Below are 23,931 nucleotides of genomic sequence, written 5' to 3' on the forward strand. Positions count from 1 at the left end.
TGCTATAAGTTATCTAATGCAACACCACCTTTAACCATGAACCAAATATTTTATCCATTGAACAATTCAGCGCCTGATTATGAACAGCTTTTTATCTTTGTTTGCTTTCGACGGCACTAAAACTTTGACACAAATCATAAATTTAGATTGCTTTGTAACCACATTCATAAGTATTGACTGCAGCCATAACTATATGATGATCTTTATTATGCAAAATGTGAAATGCACACAGATAGTTGAAACCATCTCTTAACAACAGTTTTTAGACGACTTCCTTGTGCTGTTTTTTGCTTGAATGCAGTTAAAATTTAGAATATTTTGCATCTTGGACAGAACAAACTGATGAGCAACTCAACTGTTTAGATGTAAGATAAGTATTTTTTTTTTCCACCAGGCTTTCTTGGTAGATATGAAGATCAGGATTATGAGGTGTGAGGCTTTGCTGAAGGGTGACAGCAGCTCACAGGAGCACCTGACTTCCTCTGTTGGTTCCACTCCAGGCTGTAAAAACGTCATAATCCAAGTTGGTCAAAGTTGTGCACGGCTTCTGTGCAGCATTTTTTGTGAGCAACATGATGAGTTTGTGCAAGAACACAGGTGACCAGGTGGTGCATTCACAGACAGCTTAAATGCCGCCTTGGTTACCTGCAAACTAGTTGTACTTTAAGGTTAAAAGTTTAAGTAGAAAATATTTTTCTAATAGAAACTGAACTGGTTTCTGCTTTCAACACATGAGCAGGTTAGCAGAAGTAACACCTCCCTCACTATCACACTTGTAAAGGTCACTATGTGCATGTGTGCCTGCCTGTGTGCACGAGTACTCACCATAAATGCTTGTGTCTGTGAGCTTGCTTTTTGCACATGTATTTTTGTAGATAAAATGCCACAGTGTGATCTGATGGGCCGTTTGCACATCCGTGATCCAGACAGCTAACATGCAAAATGACATTCCAGTGACACACGAGCGTGCCACATGTGCAAACTGGCTGCTGAATAAGTCCCGTCTAAAGTGTGGAAAAAACAATCCCCCTTTTCTGTCTTTGTCTCTGCAGGCACGTAACAAACAGAGTGGAGAGTTGGCAGCTATCAAAGTCATCAAGATGGAACCAGGTGACATTTTTCATCTACTTTTTACCGACATGATCAATGACGACTGATCGTCTTTAGATCTGTATCAATTTTCACTTTGTTACATTTTTGCCTTTAATTTACTGTTTTTTTTAATCACATCTTGAAACTTTAGATGCTAAAATGCGACGAGGAGGACGTTGCTCTCATTCCTTTGGCCGTTAAGTCAAAGGGACTGGCCCTTCGACTGAATGCACTGACTGGATCGTTGCAGTTTAACCTGATGAAACATTTTGAACTTGTGTTAATGCCATACAATTACTAGTCATCATGTCATGAAATGAGAAATGGTTATAGTCCAAAGGACTGCAGTTCTGTCTAATAACAAAACTTAGCAGGCTGAAAGGGGCTGCCTTAATGCCGATTTTACACCACAAGTATTTAGTTTAAACAGGTTGATAAAATGTAGACCTGAAATCTTTTCCATCAGCCAGCAGTCATGACGTTTAGCCCTTCAGTAGTCTGAGGACTACAATAAACACAGAACTAGATATCCATCCAGTAACTTATCACTAACTTACAGCAGATAAGTCTGTAGATACCAACACTAAATGACCGCAGTAATTAGCATGGCTCGACCGCAGATGTCACCACCACACAGCAGGACTGAGAGAGATGCAAACCAGTAACATCCATCAGCACTTTACCTTTCACAACCACATATCTATACTGTAGGAATATATTCTATTAATATTTATATAGAATAGATGAGGAAAGAAAATTAGGGTTTTTTTTATATAAAAAACACTCATTGTACATGTCTGTAGAAGCGAAATATTGTGAGTGGGGTAATATTGTGAGTGGGGTAGTTAGCACTAGAAGGTTGCTGTTTCAAGCCTCAGGGAGGTTCAAACAGGGGCCTTTCTGTGTGGCGTTTGCATGTCCTCCTGTAAGTGAGGGTTTTCTCTGGTTACTCCTGCTTCCTCCCAGAGACATGTATTTTTGGCTAATTGACTCTTCTCCATAAAAGTGAATGTGAGTGGGGTTGTTTGTCTCCATGTTAGGCCTTGCTGGGAAAGGCTCCAGCTTTGCTGCAAACCTGGATTAAAATCAGCAGTACAGAAAACAAATGTATGAATGAAATTTGAAAACACTTTTGGACCTTTGACACTGATATGAATTTGTTGGAAAACATGTAATATGGGACCCATAATTTAATTTGTTTGGAGGAAATCTACCTGCTTCATCATCAGAACAACAGCTGATAGTTTGACCACTAAGTAGAGTGACTCGCTACTTAGAAGAGACATTCAGACTAAATACTAGATGCCTTCAGTACAACTGTGTATACACCAATATGTAACATGATGCTAGTAGTTTCTCTTTCTGTGTTCGGCCCAACAGAGGATGATTTCTCCATCATCCAGCAGGAAATCATCATTGTGAAGAGCTGCAAACATCCCAACATAGTAGCATATCACGGCAGCTACATACGGTAGGATATGTCCACTTGTATTTATCTTTCTTATTCATCCCAAACTCAGTGGATTAATGAAGAGGTTCGGTTGTCCCTGCAGAGTGAATAAGCTGTGGATCTGTATGGAGTTTTGTGGGGGAGGGTCCCTTCAGGATATCTACCACGGTGAGTGACCCCTGCTTCGAGTCTGCCGTTAGGAAAAGTTCATCATTCAGACACAATTTTCTTTATCTGATGCAAAACTTTGTTTTTCTTGTTTTCTTTGCATTTATTTATATATGTGTATTTACAAATAGATTTTATTATGAAGCCAGACCACTTGAAGAGAAACATGTTTAGCAAAGAGGTTAAATGGAGGATACTTGATTGCGAATTCTAAATTGGTCACATCAATCCGAACAACATTACAAATGAAATCTATTAGAGGTTTTAGGTATATTGAACAGAGTTTTACTAACACCATGAGGATTTTCGGCTCAGATAAACTATTCTCTGCATCAGTGTCGTAGAGAAATGGAGCTTCGGTTGCTGCTTATCATGCCAAGCCGTTCCCGTGCCGGTTTAGCCATTTACAAAACAGAAGGTTTGCAGGCAGTCCGCCCAGAGTTCCCATTTAGCATCATCAGGCCGCCCAGAGTTCCCATTTAGCATCATCGGGCCGCCCAGAGTTCCCATTTAGCATCATCGGGCCGCCCAGAGTTCCCATTTAGCATCATCGGGCCGCCCAGAGTTCCCATTTAGCATCATCGGGCCGCCCAGAGTTCCCATTTAGCATCATCGGGCCGCCCAGAGTTCCCATTTAGCATCATCGGGCCGCCCAGAGTTCCCATTTAGCATCATCGGGCCGCCCAGGGTTCCCATTTAGCATCATCGGGCCGCTCAGGGTTCCCATTTAGCATCATCGGGCCGCCCAGAGTTCCCATTTAGCATCATCGGGCCGCCCAGGGTTCCCATTTAGCATCATCGGGCCGCCCAGGGTTCCCATTTAGCATCATCGGGCCGCCCAGAGTTCCCATTTAGCATCATCGGGCCGCCCAGGGTTCCCATTTAGCATCATCGGGCCGCCCAGAGTTCCCATTTAGCATCATCGGGCCGCCCAGAGTTCCCATTTAGCATCATCGGGCCGCCCAGAGTTCCCATTTAGCATCATCGGGCCGCCCAGAGTTCCCATTTAGCATCATCCTGTTTAAACTGCTCTAAAATAAAAACTATAATGGCTACACCTGACCATGAAATGAATGATGAAGGTCCAGGTAGTTTTCCAATGAGGTTTTGTCGTGAAGTATTCCCTCTTCCTGATATAAACTATCTTAGTCCTCACTTCTTCTGGATGTTGGGTTTATCACTGGACTCTCCTGACCATTGATAATGTCCATCATCATCATCATCCTCATCAGCTCAGGTTCTCTTTTTAGCTTCTACCCTACGAAGTTTCTCATCAGACTTTACTCATTCTTGGGTAAATTTACTGGATGTTTTCTGGTTTTCACTGAAAGTAATGTAGTTTTAGGAGGAGGTAACTTTTGATTTAGTGACACAGTAACAAATATTGTGATTCTGACATTTCTGTAGTAATTTCTCTCTCATCTTTCTTTTGAGGCCAAGATTATATCTACAGTCCTGGTTGTTGTTAAGATACACTTCATTTATTTAATGTCATTTCAGACAAGAGGCAGAAAAAATAGACCTTATCCAGAACTGATAAAAATTCATCCTCACTTGGTGTTTATGAATATCGCTCTATATGGTGCTTTAGGCAGCAACCACGGAGGTGACGAGGGATAAAAAGACATGACAGGGCTCTAGTTACATTGAGGACTTAGTTAGGCCCTACAGTCCGGCTCGAAGTCTAAGGTCAACCGGGAAGCACCTGTTGATGGTCCCACAACCCCGGGGAGACCGTTTAAAGCTGTTGCTCCCCGTCTCTGGAATGAGCTTTCGCAGGATCTGCGCTGTCTGGATTCATTAGATGCTTTTAAAAACCTCTTGAAAATATAATTGTTTTGGCAAGAATTTTAGCTCCAAAAAGATTCGGTGACAATGCTGTGTATGTGTACTGTTGTTTTGGGGTTTTTTTCCAAACGTTGCAGGTTTTCTATGTTTTTATTGTTGTGAAGCACTTTGTGACCTTGTGTTAATGATAAGCGCTATATAAATAAAGTTTGTTATTTTATCGTAGATAAACAGCAGAAAAATGAGACAAACACTGAGCTCACGTTTATATTTACGTGTATTTGCTGCTTTATATTTACATCCCTGCTGAAGCTCATTTTAATGCTGCTTAGAATGAAACCAACTCAATGCTAAACAGGTGATGGATTTTATTTATTTTTTTATTATTTATTTATTTTTATTGAACAATTCCACATCAATTTAATATACATTTTTGCCAATTTCTCAACAAAGAAAGAGAAAAAAAGTTTAAATAAACAAACAAGACACATACAAATAAATGAATAACTAAACTTCCGTAGCTATAAACTAGAGTATTTAATTTTGATCACATACACTTCAAATAAAATCTGGCAATAAACATTTTCTGGTAATCATTTTTTTGCTTGCTAGCAACGATATCCTGAAGATGTAATTGTCTCCAGGTCTCGTCAACCTTCTTCTCAAAGTAACCAAATATAGTACGACAAGTAAGTGGGATATTTTTTCCATCGACCTTTTGAGCTCCTGCAAATGGGAACGAATGAAGGGACAACTCCAGAACACGGTAGTGTAAGCTTTATTGGCCCCACATCGTCTCCAGCACTTTATATCCCGACATTTAGTCTGCGATGTTGTTATTATTCCATCCATGTTCTCTCCAAGATAGTGAACAATTTGTTCTCCACTGCTGCTCGCTTAAGGTGATGGATTTTAAACATGGCATTTCATTAGAATAATACATAGAAACCATTAGAATAGTATATCTCCAAACATGGAGACGAAACTATGACTGTTTCGGGTTTTTATTGTGTCTTATGCAAGTATACTGCAGAAATACTCTGCAGCAATGGAGTTTAAACAGTTTAAACAGACGAGGAAGAAGACGATGGCTGTGTATTTACCATAGACTGTATATAAATATTTATCCACAATGCAAAGCTTTGCTAAATGCAGGACGTGACTTTTTTGTTGTAGTCCGCTTCCTGTATTTGGTCCGCTAGAAACGGACCGAGACCTGCGTTTGGTCCAAATCAGAATTTGTTTGGTGCATTCACATTTCCGCAGACATTTCCGCAGACACATTTCCGTTTCCGAGCAAACGGAGGAGGTTTCGAATCAAAAAGCCTGATGTGGATTTTGTCCTGAAACACTACCAACACTGTGTTTGTGGTGCTGCAGCCAAAACCGGCCATTGTGCTGGTTCTCCTGGTTCTGGCTCTGATCCACAACTAGAACCGCATTTTAAGACATTTTTAATGTCCTAAAAAGATTTTAAGACAACAAACACAATAAGCTATAAATGAAAATAAAAGTCGGTTAACCATAAAGACGTTACATAAAGTTCAGTCACTGGATCAAACTAAAGCATGTTGCTCATCGCTCTGTTGACGTGTTGAAAGTTTCATGTCTGACAAGAAAACCTGTGTTTAAACCATCATTTCACAGCATGCTGCTTCTCTGTTTAGTTATTATTCACATATTTACCGGAGTTCTGTCTTACAGTGACGGGTCCTCTGTCTGAGTCGCAGATAGCCTACATCTGCAGAGAGATGCTGCAGGTAATCACATCCCATTTCTCATTAAACTTACAGTATTTCCAGTGTGTTGACTGCATTCAGTGATGTGTGTGTTTGTGTCAACAGGGTTTAGACTACCTGCACGCACAGAAGAAAATCCACAGAGACATTAAGGTCAGCAGGTCACACGATGATGTGGGATGTTTGTTCATTATTTACCTAAGTGTTGCATTTATATGTGGTCGAGCAGAAGATACTGTTCGGAAAACTTGTTTACTGCAGCAGCAGATTAACAAGAACAACAAAAACAAAATGCTGGTTGTTTGTTTTTAACAAATTTCATCTTGATGGACTTTTCCAGAGGTAGATGTCTCACATGTTCTGTTATCTGGTTCGCTGAAGCACACATGAGCGTAAATCCATTGGATTATTTTTCAGTTTGTTGAGAGTTTGATGCTTTTTATTACAAGTGTATGTGGGCTCATTTAAAGATCAAGGAGTGGGTAAAGAAGAGACTTGTGTACAGTAAAAAGTTTCTGTGTTGAATCTGTGCTGATGTTTTATCTGCATTCCTTCCAGGGTGCCAACATCCTCCTCAATGATCAGGGTGAAGTCAAGCTGGGTAGGTGGATGTTTGTAGTGTCTGCACTGTACCGGTGTGGTTAAAATGAGTCACTCACTACAAAGGTGCAGCTCAGGCAACAATATGCCTCCTTTCTTGCAAAGGTGCAGCTGATTTGTACTGAAAAAACGAGCGTCTGTTCACGTTTTTTCTCATACTGTTGAAGCACGAAATGCAGTTGTTCTCTTGCAAATGAGCAGCAGATCGAAATGAATCAGGAAAAAAAATATAGATGAGCTTTGTTACTTCATATTTTGTCCTGTTTTGCAGCGGATTTTGGGATTTCAGCTCAGATCACAGCCACTCTGGCCCGGAGGATGTCCTTCATTGGGACGCCGTATTGGTAAGATAAAAAATAAAGATTTAATACAGATTTTATTTTATTTACATTATGCTTTCTTATGACCTTGCACATCTACAGAAATGTACAAATTGCACAGCTAAATGGCAAATTTTCTAGACAAAATTAAATAAATGACCCTTCATAAAGTTTAAAAAATTCATAATTTTAAGCAAAAAAAAAAAAGGTTAAAATGCTTAAACTAAAAATTCACATATCTCAACATTTACAATAAGAACATGAAGAGTGGATGGAAGGAGTCTGACACCCCCAAAGAAGAAAGAAAAATCTCAACAAAAACAGTGTGCGCTGCAAAACAATAATGAGTGGATAAAGAAAAGGCGGCTACAGCTAACAGCCATTTAAATCCAGTTATATCACAGGGGATGAATGTAAAGTATGGCTGGCAGATCAATCCAAACATTGACACGATTGATACCACAGCTAGCATCGGTATCGATCGATACCAACGAGATGGGATTGAATTTTTTTTTTTGCAGAGGACTTTGGGGTTAAAAAAAATGTAACAAATAATGTTATTAAGAGCCACAGAATAGTAGGTTTAGCTATTGCTAAGTTAGTTTGGACTCTGGCCTTCGTGCTTCTTAAAAACCTTCTGTGATAAAAGATAATAATAATGAATAATAATAATAAAGAGAATAGAGTTATTCTGTTACGTTGTTCACAAACAAAAATTTAAGTTTACATTTCTGAAGTCTCGCACAAATTGCTAAAAAAAAAAAGAAAAGAAAAACAACTTTTTATTTGACAAAAATCTTTGTAAATGTTGTATTATAATAATATTCAATAGTTACTTTAAAAAAGTTAAATTACTGTTAAATTTTAATCAAAAACTTTGGTAACAGAAATAGTTGCGATGGTATCTGTACCAAAGTTTGTAGTATCGCCCAGCCCTGATATGAAGTGCGACGGGAGACCGGCAAGCAGAAACAGTAAATGAGAGGAGATGCAAGCATGCAGCAGTTGAGTATGTGGGTGTTTACATGCAAAGAGAGGTAAAAGCCACGGCCGTCCCTATGAGGTGGCTCAGCAGGTGGAGACGGAGCCTCCATCTGTCTGTCCACATATCCCTGGAGGGCAAATCGTTCTGAAATATTGCACCAACTGAGGAGACCCTAACTAATCCTAACTGTTAACTAAACAAATGAAGGTTTTTACTTAGAATATGGCATTTTAAGTTTTGGCAACTTCAAATGTCACTTAAATCTACATTTGTTCAATTAAATGTTATTATTTTCCTGTTTTTCTAACAACTTATTTAACAACCAAACCAGATTGTTTCTAAAATGATAGCAAGGTATTTACATCATTTTTAGATTTTAACTAATCAATAAGCACTTTCCTTATTTTAAAACCTCTCAGTGTAAATATGCTAGAATTAGTCTGAAAGGCTGCTTGACATATGTAGTCCATAGCAGGCCACAAGGTAACAAATCCCTCACTACACAAGCAAGAAACATCAGTGCAATAAAGCAAAAACACAAAGAAATTTGTGTATCAAATTGTGTCAAATTTTGGTGTAAAATTATTGATGATGGATCTGATTTCTCTGACGCCATCGATGAGATGAGTGTGAAACGTCGTAAAGGCGGCACGTTCTCTTCTTTTAGCTGGACTGTCATTCCAGGTCTCATTAGAAGCCGACTCAGTATATGTATATTTACACAGTACGTTCCTTTTTTTTATTTTAATGTACACTAAATAATGTCCAGACTCCTACTTTTCTAATCTTCTTATTAATGTATCATCTGCACATGATTGATAGCTTTGGATTTGAATGAAGACCTGAGGTTCACTGCTGCACTGTTGGCCGTATTTTCACGCCTTCTGTTTACAGGTCATTATTTTAACCAACTTAGTGTTGCAACTAAAGTTGTCAGGTTTGAAGTGCATTTCGTTCCCCCCTCAGGATGGCACCAGAGGTGGCAGCCGTGGAGATCAAAGGTGGCTACAATGAACTTTGTGACATCTGGTCTGTCGGCATCACAGCCATAGAACTGGCTGAGCTGCAGCCTCCCATGTTTGATGTCCACCCTCTGCGGTAAATACAGAAAGACACATCCCCCCCACCTCCACACACACACACACACACACACACACACACACACACACACTAAAATGTCACTGATGATGCAGCCACACTGAAATAGTGTACAGTGGCATAAGATATATATATATATATAAATGTGTGTTTGTGTGTGTGTGCTGACATTAAAAACAGGAAGTTTAGTTTCTAAATGAACTCCTGGTGTGAGGACTACATGTGAGCTGGACAAGACCATCTTTCTCTTTTTCATTTTCTGCATCACTTCTCCAGCTGATCAATAACTCCATCAACATTTATCATCCGCATTTATGTTATTATTGTAGTTTTAATATGTTACTCCTTTATTAAGCTTCTTTATGTAGTACAAAATATATATTCTGCATAGTTTAGAGTAGTTCAGAAAGCTTGCTTTAGTAGGTTCATGCATAAAACTAAATGTTCTGTTCAAGGCCTGTTTCAGCTTTGACGGTTGTTATCTTCAAGCTGGGAGTTGTTTTGACTAGTGCTGCCTGGCAAAAGGTTATCTGTGTGTGCCTAAAGATCGCTGTAACACCCTGAGCAGGGGCAGAGCGCTCGAGACCTCCTGCTCACAACAACTGGGCCTTGTCAATAAACTGGACAGAGCACGGCTGGTCTCGAGATTTATTTCTCATCAGATAAATTCCATGACAGAAGTCACTTTTTTTTTTACTTAAATAAATAATGAATGAAACTTTGGTTTATTGTTGCAGGACTTTTGGAAAAGGTTGTGATGAAGGTTTTACTTCACCTTGATGACAGCATCTGCCATCAAATCAGGCTGCCTTGCATGAAGTTTTTATGCTTAATATAAAGTCATTAAGGGGTAGAACTGGTAACATTTTCCACTGAGCTTTGAAAACTGCTTCATAATGCTGGTCTGTTCATTTATTTTGGTCGGTCTGAGTGCTGCCAGGTGAAAGGGAATGAATGCATCTCTGCAGCAGCAACTTGCAGGGTAAAGTGTAAAGGAAGTTATTGATGTTGGAGATTAGTCATAGTCTTGTTCATCTGGTCCAACTCGTGTGTTGTCCTGGAAATAAAAGACAGATGAACCACGGAGTACGGCGTTAGAGGTGCTTTCAGGACTGAACTTAAGCGATAGTTCTTTATGAGGCTGATGAAATGTTCAGCCTGATTTGTTTTTATTTCATCAGTCACACGATAAAATGCATCGTGGAGCTTTCTGAAAATGTCACCAGACGACAAACAGCGAAGCTCACCTTGAAGGTTTGCGTGTATGTGGACACACGCCTACATGCATGAACACACACTCCCTCCAGTGCACGCTGACATTTGTGGAAAACATTAAATGTTTCCACTGCCCACATGTCCAGATTGATGCACAGAACCGCCCACGTCCACCATACACGCCATGAAACATGCAGATTACAGGAGAGGCGATGACCGAGCGCGTGTGACATATCAGCTGATTTTACTGCCTGTTTTTTCTGCAGAGTCTTGTTTCTCATGTCCAAGAGCGGCTACCAGCCTCCCAAGCTGAGAGACAAGGCTAAATGGTACGTAAATAAACACTTTGGGTATGTTTTATGTGTTAAATGAGCAGGTGCTTCTTTCTGCCCTGTTTTCTGACTTAAAGAGCAGATTTGTTCACATGTTTTCAGATAAGATTGAAACATGTGGAATTCATGAACATAACAGGTTAATTTTTAGAGCCCATTGTCATTCAGCTCCTAGAATTTCATAGTTCTTGCTTATAAATTATATCTAAATATAATCTTTAACTGCATTTGTTTGAACATTGTATTTCTCAACATTTAACATGCACTCAGATGTCTTCTGATCTAGGATGCTGATAAATGCTGTCAATATGCTTCAAATTGCAGGACGTCAACGTTTTACAATTTTGTGAAGGCCATGTTGGTGAGGAACCCGAAGAAGAGACCCAGCGCCTCCAAGATGCTCTCGGTAAGATCTGCTTATTCACATTAACTTCAGCTCAGGTTTCTATAGCATCACGTCTGTATCAGACCCACAGACTAAAACTGACTTTTTTTTACATATTAAATAAATATTTTTTATGTATTGTCATTTAAACGCAGTTTTAAATGGCAATGTGTACAGTTTTAATCTGCAGTTTCCTTTTTCTTTCAACTCTGTGCTTGTTTTTATGATTTTCATTACTATCCATCCCACTAATATGTGGTTAAACCTCACAATTATATATAATCATTTATGGCCCAACAGGAAGCCATTTTAAGATAATAAGTCATGAAAAGCCTCTTTTTATAACAGTACGAGACAAGCTGGTTAACGCTGAAGATCATGTGAGAACTAAAGAGCCAGATGTTTCCTTTGCGTGTTGTTAGAGAACAAGATGGCAACCAGAAACATGATTCATAGTGAATCACAGTGTTCCTGTTAAACCAGACGTCAGTTCACTGTTAAAACCAGAAGCGTCTGTTCGCCCGGTTGTTGTTGATCTGACTTCTGCTCGCCCCCTCTCCTCCCTGCAGCACATGTTTCTGACCCAGGACTGCCTGAACCAGGAACTGACTCTGGACCTGCTGGAGAAGTTTAGAAATCCTGAGAAACTGAAGACCTGCGCGGCGATAGAAGATGACGAGATGGATGTGAGGCTCACAGTACCTGCAGTTTAATGATAAATCGATGAGACATAGAGTCAACAAGCTTTTAACATTTCCAGCTCGCCCTCTGCTGGAACACGGCACTAAATAACAAACATTTCTTCAGAGTTTAGATAACTTGGCTGAAAATATTACAGACAGTGTGCTGTCAGAGAAACAAGGATCTACAACAGCACTGATTCCATATTTCAGCCTCACAGTTCCTGCATGAATGTAAAAGTCTGTATGTTCTGGTTTCTTCAGTACATTTTTATAAACTGGTCAATACAAAGGAAATCCCTTATTAATCCCTCATCCAGAGACGGTAATAACGAGGCAAATTCTGCTGTCATGACACAAAACTAGTCAGAAACGGTTGATCACAAACATTTATTTTCATGAAAGGTATTTGCTGCCATGAAGATGATTAAGTCTCATTATCAGGCAGGTAATTCCAGACCTGTTTCTGATTTAAGGTTGCACTTCCTGGATCTTTAAAGAGGATCCAATCGATCAACAAACACAACCGGGCGGAGAGGACCAACTCTGACTTAAGCTGTAAGAAAACCGACTCCCACACATGTAAACGAGTCAAGTTTTTTACTGTGTGGTCACTTCATGTCTGTAGAGAGAGAGGAGGGTGTTCTAATAGTTCTTTGCCCTTCACTTCAACACACCACTTTATAACACTTGAATTAAAGTCAGTAAAACAGATGAAAGAAGCTTCATGCATGAGATAATTATGGTTTAAAACGTGGTGAAAAGAAGAATCCTTGTTTTACTGAAGTGTGAAGTTAGATTATGACACAGAAACCCATGACGCGTTGCAACTGTGAACAAAACAAGCAAGACCAACGCTGAAAGCCATACATACGCCTACGACAGTGCGTTGGAATGCCTCGCTACCTGATTCTGATTTTACAGAATATAGTCCATCTACTTCAGCTGTGGATGACTAATGACAAGACGGTGTGAATCTGGCAACGCACCAGTTAAACCAGCACTGCAGAGGTTAACACTGCACACAACCCACAGAACTGAGTAACGAGTCAGTGGACGTTTCTATGCATTCATTTGGTTTTACTAGATACAGCCCAGATTAACGCCCAAGCAGCAGCCTCCATGTCTCAGAGCAGAGTTTATTTACATGATGATCTTTTCAACCAGTCATGTTTGTCTACATGTTTAATAACACGTTAGTCTGTGTTGTGATCATATTTGAACATAGATCTATCTAACCAGCTTCACTCAGACTCTAATCTGCTAGAGATGCTGCAGATCTTCAAGCATCCTGCTCTCAAGGCTGCGGCTCCTTAAACAAACAACTCCTGGCACGACTTATTTGTGTTTCTCTGGTTATTGTTAATAATTTATACTGAAATATTCATGTAAATATGTTTTTGTTTGTGACTGCTCAGTTGAACAGATCTACACTCAGAGACCTATGAAGACCGGATCCCCAAATGTTACGGTAAATTTAAGACTGGTTTCTGCTTTTCATATATGCTGCATACTTCCACACAAAACTAATTCATCTTAAATGCATATCTGATACATTTAATGTATATAAAATACATACCTGGGATTATTTCTGTGAGTAGTGTCCATGTGTGAAAATTGTAAGTGGACAACACTGAGGCTACAATGCTCGTGTTAATGGCATACTGGTACATAACAGAAACTGAACCGATTATATAGAAAGTATAAAAATGTAGAAATATACAGCTGATCCTACAGGTAACAAAACCATCAGACAAACAACCCCACTGGTTTCATATGGTGGTAAATGTAGAAAGATGTTGATCTCTGAACTCTTAACAGCAAATAAAGTTGTCTGAGTTTTGTGCATAAAAAGCTCAACGGAGTGCAAACAAGTCACACTTGATGGAATAGACCAACCATTTTATAAAACCGAAAGTTAATTCATTTAGGTGGAGATTAACTATTATTTCCATTTTATTTTAATTATTATGTACAATTATTGATCTCCTGCAGCAGGTATCTCCAAATCTGACTCTTTAGAGCCAAAATCCTGCAGATGTTGGATGTTTCCCTGCAGCAACTCAAATAAATGAAACATTAATAAACTTGTACAGAGCTTGACAACAAGCTGTGGAGATCCATTTTATTTAAATCAGGTGTTGCAGTCAGGAAGTATCCAGAACCAGCAGGATACCGGCCTTCAAGAACTGGATTTGGAGATTATTAATGGTTGCAGCAGAGCTGAAGTAACCTCTGACTGAACACTCAGTTTTTGGTTAACTGTGTTATTTTTGTTTGAAAAAGCAAAATCAAAGACTGATTGTTGATTTAGCAAACGTTGTGTGCACTAGGAGTGACAGCTCACACCTTTCGGCCGTTATTCCGACCAGTAGCTCCACCAGACGGTGCTGCACATGCTGGTTTCTGCTGCTGTGCACGGAGAGAACTGAGCAGCCATCAGTGTCACACAGTCTGGCTTCTTTACTTTTTAGGGTTTCAGAGCTTTTAAGAATTTTGGCTTGAACTGGTATTTGTTTTAATTTTTAATAAAAGATCTCAGTACTGATTCTTAAGCAACTTAATGCTGTGCTATGTGTAGATTTAATTAAATATACTGATAGTGGTAACGTAAGACCTTGTGCTCGACTTCCTGTACTTAATAAGGACTAATTTATCAAGCAACTGCTGTTTATGAAATTATGAGCTTCTCTAGAAAAGTTAGAGCTATAATCTGAAAGTACCAGACAGCTCAGCTATGAGCCCGAGTTTATACCAAAATCCCTCATGTATAAATCCCAGGATGCTTTGCAGGGTTTTCCACAAGTCCAGCCGTGTCCTGTAAATCTCAGTAAAAAAGAATAATTGGAGTTGAATTTTATGAGCTGAAATCCTCTGGTTTTAAAAAGTAGATGCCAGTATTTCTTCCACAATTTTATATCCTACTTTATATTCAGCTCATCTTCTTCAACGACTTTAGTCGCAGTTTGTTGGAGCCTGTTGACATAAGTTAGAGACGGATCTCTCTTCATTTCTTCAGCTGACTGTTGCCTCGTTGTTTTACAGTTAAGACCATCAACAGGATCAACGGGCAGTAGCAACAGTCCAGCGAGGTAACTGCATCCCAGATAAATCACACACACGCTGAAAAACACTGCTTAAACATGAAAACTGCTCCTTTTCTCAGGGACCAGGACTCAGACTCAGATGACGACTACGACGATGTGGACATGTAAGGAAAACTGATATCAGTTGTTTAAAAATCCAGACTTTTCTTTTCGTTCATTCTTCATGTTTAGTTGTTTTCTGTCATTTCTGTGGATTTAACCGAAGCTTTTTCTCTTTGTCGTCCTCCTCAGCCCGACGATGCAGAAATCCAGGTAAGTGGAACATCTACTCACACCTGTACTGTTTATTTCTGACGGTAACACCGAACACAACAACTCTTTCTATGTCAACAGTTGTATGTTACCAGATGATGAAACGCCACCTCCTCTTCCCCCGAAGGTGACTATCGAGCAAACGGAATAAGTTAGCATGTTGTGCTTGTATTTATTATGGTGACATGACTTTATAATTCACACTAAAATCTTTATCATTTTAAATTAGACTTGATCATTTTCTTGTAAAAGCTCAAATTGTAAAAACTACATGATGCAATAACAAGTTATAATGACATCAGACTGTTTGGCTGTTATGTCTAAAAGCACATTTTTGGTTTTTTTTTGTGTGTTTCTGTGTGTGTAGCCCAAAGCTCGGACCAGCTCAGAGGAAAGCATGGCAGGAGAAGATGAACGAACAAGAAAACTCAACTCTCTGCACGCCCCCACGCCTCTCATCAGGACCTCCAGCGGGACGCATGTCCAACCCAAACTCCTCCCACGAGCCTCGCGCCACTCAGGTGAGCCGTCACACTTCAGTACCGGAGGTAAAAGATTTGTTTTCAGCTCTCTGAAACATTTGTCGAGCAGACTGTTCAGCGCACAGTTCTGAAGGAAACGTTATAACAGGATATCAGTGGACTTTTGTGTGTTTTACAAGTTGATTCAGAGCGAAGAAATCAGTGTTTTCTGGTCTGTGTGTGTCTGTGATGCAGACCCTGCGTCTCTACCAGTCCAGAGGAGTGAGAGCCCAGCGGACCTCCCTCCTGAGCTCCCCCCTAAAGGCTTCCGCAGACGGCAACCCCCATCCAGGGTACATAAGACATAAATTTAGTGTTTGCTTTTATTTGTATTTTTATTTTTGTAGTTTTAAAAAGGCCGTCTGCAGACGAAATGTCACCTAAAAGCACTGAAATGTGTTTGAGATCAGGTGAACATGCGTTGGATGGCTGGTCATTAGCCGTTGGAACACAGTTATTCTTGGTGTCAAACCAACATGCTTCAATTTAGACCGTTTTTACACTAGTTATTAAATAATCTTCATTAATCGCATAACAAAATTTACCCCAAAAAGCAATATTTGTTTTTATTTAAATATATTTTAAGGTGTGATAATAGTAAAAGTGTTTATTATTGTAAACTCAGACTCTATTAATGTCTGGAAAAATGTATTTAACATTAAAACAGTAAAAATAAAATAGAAAACATCCATGGCCAAAACTAAACAGACCCAAAGTTAAATGTTATTTTAGATACTTTAACTAGCAGCTGCAGCTGTTCTCTAACTCAGAGTCTACAACATGTTAAATTAATTTAAGCTTTTTTTAATGTTTTCATCCACATTCATTAGCAGACATTAATATCTGACAGTAAATCAGGACCAGATCAATCAGCAGCATCTTCAGTCTGGTCATGCAGCGAGGTGACCACCTCCTGCTCTGACAGCAGCATGGAGCTGCACATGTACATAAGACCTCGTTTCTGCTGTTATTCCTGCAGTGAAAGAGAGAAAACTTGACTCATTGTGCTTGTTTATTGCTGTCATAATGACAACTCATCCAGTACCGACGAAGATCCTCAGACTGGCTGCAACCTGCAGTTTACAGTCAACTAACAAGAATCCTCGTTCCACACAGAACGTTAGATTGTGAGAAACTGTCTTTGTAAAAGGACTTTAAACTGGTTATTTACTTTATTTTATTTTATTTATTTAGTTTATTTTCCTGTTATCTTCTCCTTCTTTGTCATCATGGCGTTTTGTCCTCTCCAGGAACCTGCAGAGTGTCCCAGTCCTGTTTCGAAGAAACCTCCAGTAAGCTTCTTCTCCGCTTGTGTTTAAGTTCTTTGAGCTCTTAGACTTTTTTCTTAGTGGCTTAAATGATCACTGAACGGTAACGGTAATATTTGATACCCCCCTCATCCAGATCTACTTTAAGAAGGTCTTCCATGGCTGCCCCCTCAAAGTGAACTGCTCCACAAACTGGGAAAACCCCACCTCCAAAGGTTGCATCATGCTGGAAGAATCAGCTGTTTCTTATTGCATCAAACTAGAGTCTGACCACGTTGTGTTTCCTTTCCCTTCCTCAGAGCAGCATCTAATCCTGGGGGCAGAGGAGGGCATCTACACCCTGAACCTCAATGGCTCTGAAGCCACAATGGAGCTGGTAGGATCTTCATCAGATTTACTGCAGAACTTCTAGTTTGGTGACAGCAATGAAGCTTAAAACTTATCTGTAGAACTGGAACAGTCCGTCACGGTAACGCTGGAGTAAATCAGTTTTACTGGCCTATAATCAGATTTAGTCTTTTTTTTCTTTTAAGCCTAAAACAGAAGAAACAAAGAGCTGAAGGAGCGATTCGATTGCTTCTGAAAGAGTTATGAAGAAGTGACCGGATGTGTGTTTGTCTTCTAGTTGTATCCTGGAAAGTGTACCTGGGTCTACACCATCAATAACGTCCTTATGTCTGTATCGGGTAAGTAAAATGTTTGATAGGAGCTACCATTCACTGCTTAATTATTTAGACTTATTTTATTTCATCATTTTTCCTTAAATTTTGTAAATCTTAACTGGAATGATAAGAAATGTGTCTTTTCCAGCTTTACCATATTTAATTTTACTTTCTTCTTTGACTTCAGTTAATTTTTTTCTTTTAGATAATTGTTTACATTTAATTTAGTTTTTCCAACATGGACTCATCGTAAACCCAAGGTGCATTTCCCTTACGACTAGAATTTGCATAAACTATATATCAAAAAAAAAAAAAAATGCTAATAGAAACACCAAATTTTCGGGGGAAAAAAGTCTCAATTATCGCTAAAATCTCTTTACGCTCTCATGACGTGGTTTTTCAGACGTTTTGGTACAGAAACATATTGCAAAAGTGATATGGAAACACTTTTTTGTATTTGCAAGTCCCTGGACGTGACATGGGGGGTCGTGACCATTTCATTTCAGATATAGACGGCGCGGTGTGGAACAAACGACAGCGAATTTCAGAGTTTTAGAACAGAAAAGGAAGGAGAAAAGCTTCAAAAAACCGTAGCAAATTCCCCACAGCAAGAAGAAAACCACAAAATAATCTGGTTACTTTGCATAAGATGCTATTCATGTAAAACATTGTGAGAAGAACGAGATTTCACGAGACTTGAGGTTTATGCACTAAACACTGTTAAATGGAAACAACCGCAAATTACAATAGTTGATTGTCAAAATTTAAAAATATCACTTTTATTTTGCACAAAAATGTAATGGAAACGCAGCTCCTGATGACATGCAATCATAAAAATGGCATCAGGATGGATGGTATTTATATTTTTTTGTTGTCTTACCTTCAGTCAAATGGAATAAACTTACATAATGTCCAATAACTAGTTATAATAAAGCTCTGATTAATATGTTTTAATACTTCCTGCATTGTGATATTGTGAATTATGCTAAATCTGGTAGTTTGGAGACTGCAAACCATCCCAGAATCAGCAAGTTTACAGTAATTCCAGATCATAAGTTAAATAGATTAAAATAAATGTAATAGAGATTTTAAAAAACTGGGATAAAATAACTCTAAAATTATTAGAAACACAGCGAAGACAGAGCAACAGACATGTTTTAACAGTAAACACGCTGAAATAAAAACATTAAATAACTAAAAGCTGAATGTGTTTCATGTGATGCTCCAAACAGGCGTTTTGTTTTATTAAACTGCTTCTGGTTGTGTTTACAGGTAAATCATCACAGCTTCACTCACACTTACTGAAGGAGTTGTACGAACAGGCTCGGAAGGATCAGAGGATGGTTCCCTTGCCAACACACAGACTGTTACCAAGGTAACGCAGGCTCCTCCTTTTTCGGGTTTTATTTTGAGCCCTTGTTTGGATTAAAACATAAAAGACTCCACAAATACAAGTTAAACTGTGTCTGGCTGTGTTTGTTTTGTGTTCAGGAAATGTGCAGTGACCATTAAAATACCCGATACCAAAGGCTGCAAGACCTGCTCCGTCGGTGAGACCAGAAAACTCGATTCATGGCAGAAATATTCTGAGATGAAGTTTGAACGCGTTAAATCTTTTCCTTTTCTTTCCACTGAAAACTTAAAAGCAGTTTTAGTCTCTGTGAAACATCCAACCAACGCAGCTTTCTGTCTTTTATCTTACTGCAGTAGAGAACCTGCAGCGAGGTTGTGTGTTCCTCTGCTGTGCTCTGGAGTCCAGCGTGGTTCTGCTGCAGTGGTATGAGCCCATGCACAAGTTCATGCTCATCAAGGTTTGTGGATCTAAAACATAAATACATTTTAAAACAGTTTCTTACCTTCAGTCTTTACAGTCCAAATAAAACGTCGTGAAAAAGGTAGCCTGAATTTATCAAATCAACTAGGACTTTTTCACGTGAAAATAAGCATGTTAAAAGAGATTCATTCATATGTGCAGTTGGCACATCAATTTTTTAAAGCTCTAATGTGTAAACGCCACAGTTATTACTCGTGTGTAATGAATTACTGTGTTAGTTCAGCCACACACAAGGAGCTGTAAACAACAACCAGTTTATTTGTGAATAAGGAATGTGAGATGAAACTGAGCAGAGGATCAATCCAGGTGAATGAGCAGCTGTTAGAGTCCAGGCTCCAGAGACAGGGTCAGGATGGAGGCAGGAGGTAAAGATTATGGCAAAGTACTTATCCAGGACGAAAGACAAGGCTTAGGGATCCAAAGACAAAGCAAGGGTCTGTGTTTAGAAAATCCAAGAAACTAGAGGTGTCCGTCGTGGGAAAGGCAAGGTGGGTAATCCTGGGACGGGAAGCAGTAGGTCGGCAACTGGAGACAATCCGTAGACTGCTGGAAAACAACTAGACATGAATCTGCTGATAATCTGGGAGAGGGGAAGAGATTGGAGGGAGTTTAAGTTGGCTGTGAGACATGAAAACCAGGTGAACTGAATGAAACTCATGAGAACAGCAGAGGCAATTAGGAAGACACAGGTGGATAGAGTTTCCACTGAAGAGTGCCAGCAGATCAGGGAAGAAAAACATGACATCAAAATGTGAATTTGGCATTACGTAGGAGAGAAGCTGGTTTTATGAGCACCAACGTTTGTGATTTTAGGGTTTGTGGGTCAAAAATGATGAGAACTGCTGCCTTAGCAGTACTTAAAGTAAAGTTTATATCTGCATAATGAAACATTTGTTGAACGCATAATGTCACTGGAAGTCCATCCTGAGTCATACATTATTATATAATAGCAAATGTTTCATTTAATTGTCACGTTATTTAACCAGTTACTCATCATTTATCTGGACTTTGAGATGCAGAAGTGGGGGGGGGGGGGGGGGGGGGGGGGGGGGGGGGGGGTGTTTGGAAGCATTTCTTCCTTTTTCTGAAACTTTTTAATCATGCTTTACAGACTAGCGAGCTGTCCGCCACAATGACCCCTTGGTGGTTTCATTTATTTTTTTTATTTTTTTCATAACCAAAGATGACATGAAAAGGTTGGCAAACTGCTGAGTAGCTCTTCCTCTGCCTCCTCTGCAACTATCATGGAAAAAAACAAAGCAACACAAGCAGCAACGCTGATGTTTAGTTCAGACACAATCCGTTATGGAACGTGATGGAGCGTGATTGAGAACCTCTACAAATAAAGAAGCTATACCTGATACTGCACAGTTTTGAACCATGAGCAAGGAGAACAGTGTAGTTTGAACGGTAAGCCCTAAATGTTTTTTCCCAGGGAGAAACACTCCTACTGTAAACACAAAGAATCAGCCTGTTCTCAGTATAGATCACTAGAGCCGTTTCTGGAACGGCTGAAATTAAGGACCAAGGCTGAATTTGGGGTAAAACCTACCAGCGACCTCCGGCAGTTAAAAGTGAAGCCTATGAGGAAGTGCATAAAACTGCAGTTCCTCCTTCATCCACTAGGGGCTGCAAAACAGAGCGAATCCCCATAGACTCCCATGTTAAAAAGACCAACTTCACAGCAGAAATAAACATGTTTACAGCAGAAATAAACATGTTTACAGCAGAAATAAACATGTTTACAGCCGGTTTAAAAATCCATTTTCGGTTAGGTCAGGTTTACCTTCATGACAACTGTGGGGGGAGTGAATTTTTTTCTAACTCGCCCCACAGTTGTCATGACGGTATAAGTAATTTAATCTCAAAGTTCGGCATATTTACGGGCGTGTCCTTTTGATTGACAGGTACCCGATCTCCCGCTTCAAGTCAGAAGAACGTAGAACAACCGCGGTTTTTAGTCGGTTAACAACGTGACTTAGCTTTAGCTCGCTTACCTCCGTTAGCTGGTTAGCTCCTGTTATCTCCAGATTAGCTCTTAGCTACAGAAAGCTCGGCGTTCGCTTGATGTCAATCATCCGCCATGACGCTTACAGCTCCCCTCTCAGCTCCACCTCTTTGCCCATATATGAATTTTTCTGGCGAAACGACACACATGCCCCTGCCAAGATGGCAAAGGCTTGTGAACCTTTAATTGCGACATCTTAAACTTCCTTATGGACATGTTCAGTCATGGTATTACCTGCTTGTTTCACTTATGATGTCATCACCATCACAAAACCTGGACATGAGTCTTTTCTCCATCGTTTTTGCAGAACTTTGACTTCCCCCTGCCCAACCCTCTGCGTGTGTTTGAGATGGTGGAGGTGCCCCAGCAGGAGTACCCTCTGGTGTGCATCGGTGTGTCTCGGAGCTCCAACCCCAATAAGCCGGTCACAGTAGAATACATCAACCTCAACTCCAACACGTCCTGGTTCACCAACACTGGTCTGGGTATGCTGACGTAGGGTTGTTCAAGAAGACCCAGGAAGTGGTCTGGATTTCACACCAACAGTGTTTCTGTGTGTGTTTTCAGAGAAAACATGTCCTGATGTAGTCCAGGTATGCCCACTGGAGAAAAACTTGCTGCTTGTGCTCATAGAGAGTAAGTCCTGCTAGAGTCTTTATCAATCTAAACAGAGGAACCAATATGTGAGTGTGCAGCCCAGTAAACAGTGTCTCTTTCAGCCTGCCGGTGTGTTTGTTGCTGATGTTGCAGATGTCATTGTGACACCCGATCTCTCTCTTCCACAGAGTCAGTACTTATAGTTGGTCTGGATGGAGAGCTGAAGAGCAACTGGCATCTTCCTTATGAGACCACCTTCTCTCAAGAAGTTGAATCTATAGGTGAAAAAACAGCTTCTACACAACAGATGCAAACAGAAGTTATTTCTATTCATCCTGATACACACTCGTCCATAAAACAACCTGTTGCCCTTTGTTGCATGTTCTCCGCTTTGTCTACGCACCCGCCTGCCTCTTCATTACATAATTAAACCCACTGGAGCTAAAAATCCTTTGGGAAAAAAGCTCATTATTGATTTCCTTTGTCTGTTCAGTGTATTTTGAGGACACAGTGTTGGCAGTTTGGCGTCACGGCTGGCAGAGGAGAGGAAAGGGTTTGACAGAAGTTCTGGAGGAAACAACTGACCCGAAGAAGATCTACAGAATAGTGAAATCAGACAGGTACGTCACTTTGATCGACTCGCGTTGCGGCTTGGTGAGGTAACATTTTGTGTTCATGTTCAGTCTGTTCGCCTTCTTCATCTTTACTTTCTGTCACTCAGAGGAAACATCAGGGCTGAGACGATATGCTTTTGTCCCGATTCGATTTCGATTTTTTTTGGGTGCCGATTCAATTTAAACTACGATTCTCACAATTTGGCAATATTGCTGATTTTTGTAGATTAAAAACAAAAAAATGTATAAAGCTTTTTTTTTTTTGCTTGTCATTTTTCTTCATTCAGTGAGGAAAAAACAACACAGTATCCAAACCATCATCTTGCTGCTATAATGCCCAAGAAGACAAGGGAAAAAATCAATAAAAACAGTAAAAATAACAAAAATTTTATAGTACATTAATTTTATTTGAAAAAAAAAAAAAGATTTTTTTTTAACAAAAAAATAAATAAATAAAAAATTTCCAAGTTAAAATTGTGAAGAAAAAAATCCTGATTTCTGATTTTTCTATTCGATTTTCCCACCCCTAGAAAACATAAAGGAGATGGTAGTTTTAGTTTGGCCATTTTTCTTCATTTTCAGCCAGAAAACTCTTCAGAATTTGACCTTTGGAGGTACATATTTTATATTGATCCATCCAAATGCTGAAACCTTTAAACACAAACAAAAACCAGTCATGTTTCCTGAAAGTTAAAGTATCCTTACACGTGGCCTTCTCTTTGCAGGGTGGTCGTCTTGGAAACTCGCCAGACTGAGGACCAGTCGAGTCTGTCCAGCCTGTATCTCCTGGAAATAGCTGAGAAGTATGTCCTGCTCCCCTGACTGTCCTGTGTACTGACACTGGACATCACTGGACCATCCCCATCGGCCTCTACTGGGATTCCCAGCATCCAGTGGGAAATATCTGCATCGGCATTTATGAAATGAAAAATACTTTATTAATCCTAGAGGGAAGTTACGCCCGTCGTCGCTACCTGAGACGGCGTCAATGCCCCTCTACCACGGGATTTTATTTTATTACTGGATCATAGAAAGTGATGACACAAGGAGATTGTAACTCTTCTTCCTCAGTCTGAGGAAGACTTCTCTAATTTATACTATTTTCAACGTGGTTTGTGAGATCAAGAACAATCTGGAGAATCCAGAGGAATGAATCCTGGAGGAAGACCCTCCTCAAACCCTGACAAGGACTGTCTCCTGCTTCCCACAGTGTTAT

General features: G+C 39.8%; 1 protein-coding gene across 1 annotated transcript in view; it reads left to right on the forward strand.

The window, feature by feature from the left end:
• map4k1 (mitogen-activated protein kinase kinase kinase kinase 1) overlaps positions 1-23,562 on the forward strand; it is a gene marked incomplete at its 5' end in the record, with an annotated part of 41,156 nt that extends 17,594 nt beyond the window's left edge. The window contains 30 exons of the mRNA XM_079246072.1: positions 1,053-1,110; positions 2,473-2,563; positions 2,646-2,710; positions 6,203-6,258; positions 6,343-6,390; positions 6,796-6,838; positions 7,109-7,181; positions 9,109-9,240; positions 10,722-10,784; positions 11,112-11,193; positions 11,742-11,858; positions 12,329-12,410; positions 13,271-13,323; positions 14,898-14,944; positions 15,019-15,063; positions 15,191-15,211; positions 15,293-15,338; positions 15,579-15,732; positions 15,928-16,025; positions 16,983-17,024; positions 17,137-17,376; positions 17,626-17,686; positions 18,935-19,037; positions 19,154-19,212; positions 19,370-19,473; positions 21,812-21,989; positions 22,072-22,140; positions 22,290-22,382; positions 22,595-22,721; positions 23,441-23,562. Coding sequence (XP_079102198.1) covers positions 1,053-1,110; positions 2,473-2,563; positions 2,646-2,710; positions 6,203-6,258; positions 6,343-6,390; positions 6,796-6,838; positions 7,109-7,181; positions 9,109-9,240; positions 10,722-10,784; positions 11,112-11,193; positions 11,742-11,858; positions 12,329-12,410; positions 13,271-13,323; positions 14,898-14,944; positions 15,019-15,063; positions 15,191-15,211; positions 15,293-15,338; positions 15,579-15,732; positions 15,928-16,025; positions 16,983-17,024; positions 17,137-17,376; positions 17,626-17,686; positions 18,935-19,037; positions 19,154-19,212; positions 19,370-19,473; positions 21,812-21,989; positions 22,072-22,140; positions 22,290-22,382; positions 22,595-22,721; positions 23,441-23,537 — 2,547 coding nt within the window. The 3' untranslated portion in view covers positions 23,538-23,562. The remainder of the gene's footprint in view (positions 1-1,052; positions 1,111-2,472; positions 2,564-2,645; positions 2,711-6,202; positions 6,259-6,342; positions 6,391-6,795; positions 6,839-7,108; positions 7,182-9,108; positions 9,241-10,721; positions 10,785-11,111; positions 11,194-11,741; positions 11,859-12,328; positions 12,411-13,270; positions 13,324-14,897; positions 14,945-15,018; positions 15,064-15,190; positions 15,212-15,292; positions 15,339-15,578; positions 15,733-15,927; positions 16,026-16,982; positions 17,025-17,136; positions 17,377-17,625; positions 17,687-18,934; positions 19,038-19,153; positions 19,213-19,369; positions 19,474-21,811; positions 21,990-22,071; positions 22,141-22,289; positions 22,383-22,594; positions 22,722-23,440) is intronic.
• Between the last annotated feature and the right edge of the window lie 369 nt (positions 23,563-23,931).

The sequence above is a fragment of the Telmatherina bonti genome (assembly GCF_933228915.1).
Source record: "Telmatherina bonti genome assembly, chromosome: 9".
In the NCBI taxonomy this organism is placed as follows: domain Eukaryota; kingdom Metazoa; phylum Chordata; class Actinopteri; order Atheriniformes; family Telmatherinidae; genus Telmatherina; species Telmatherina bonti.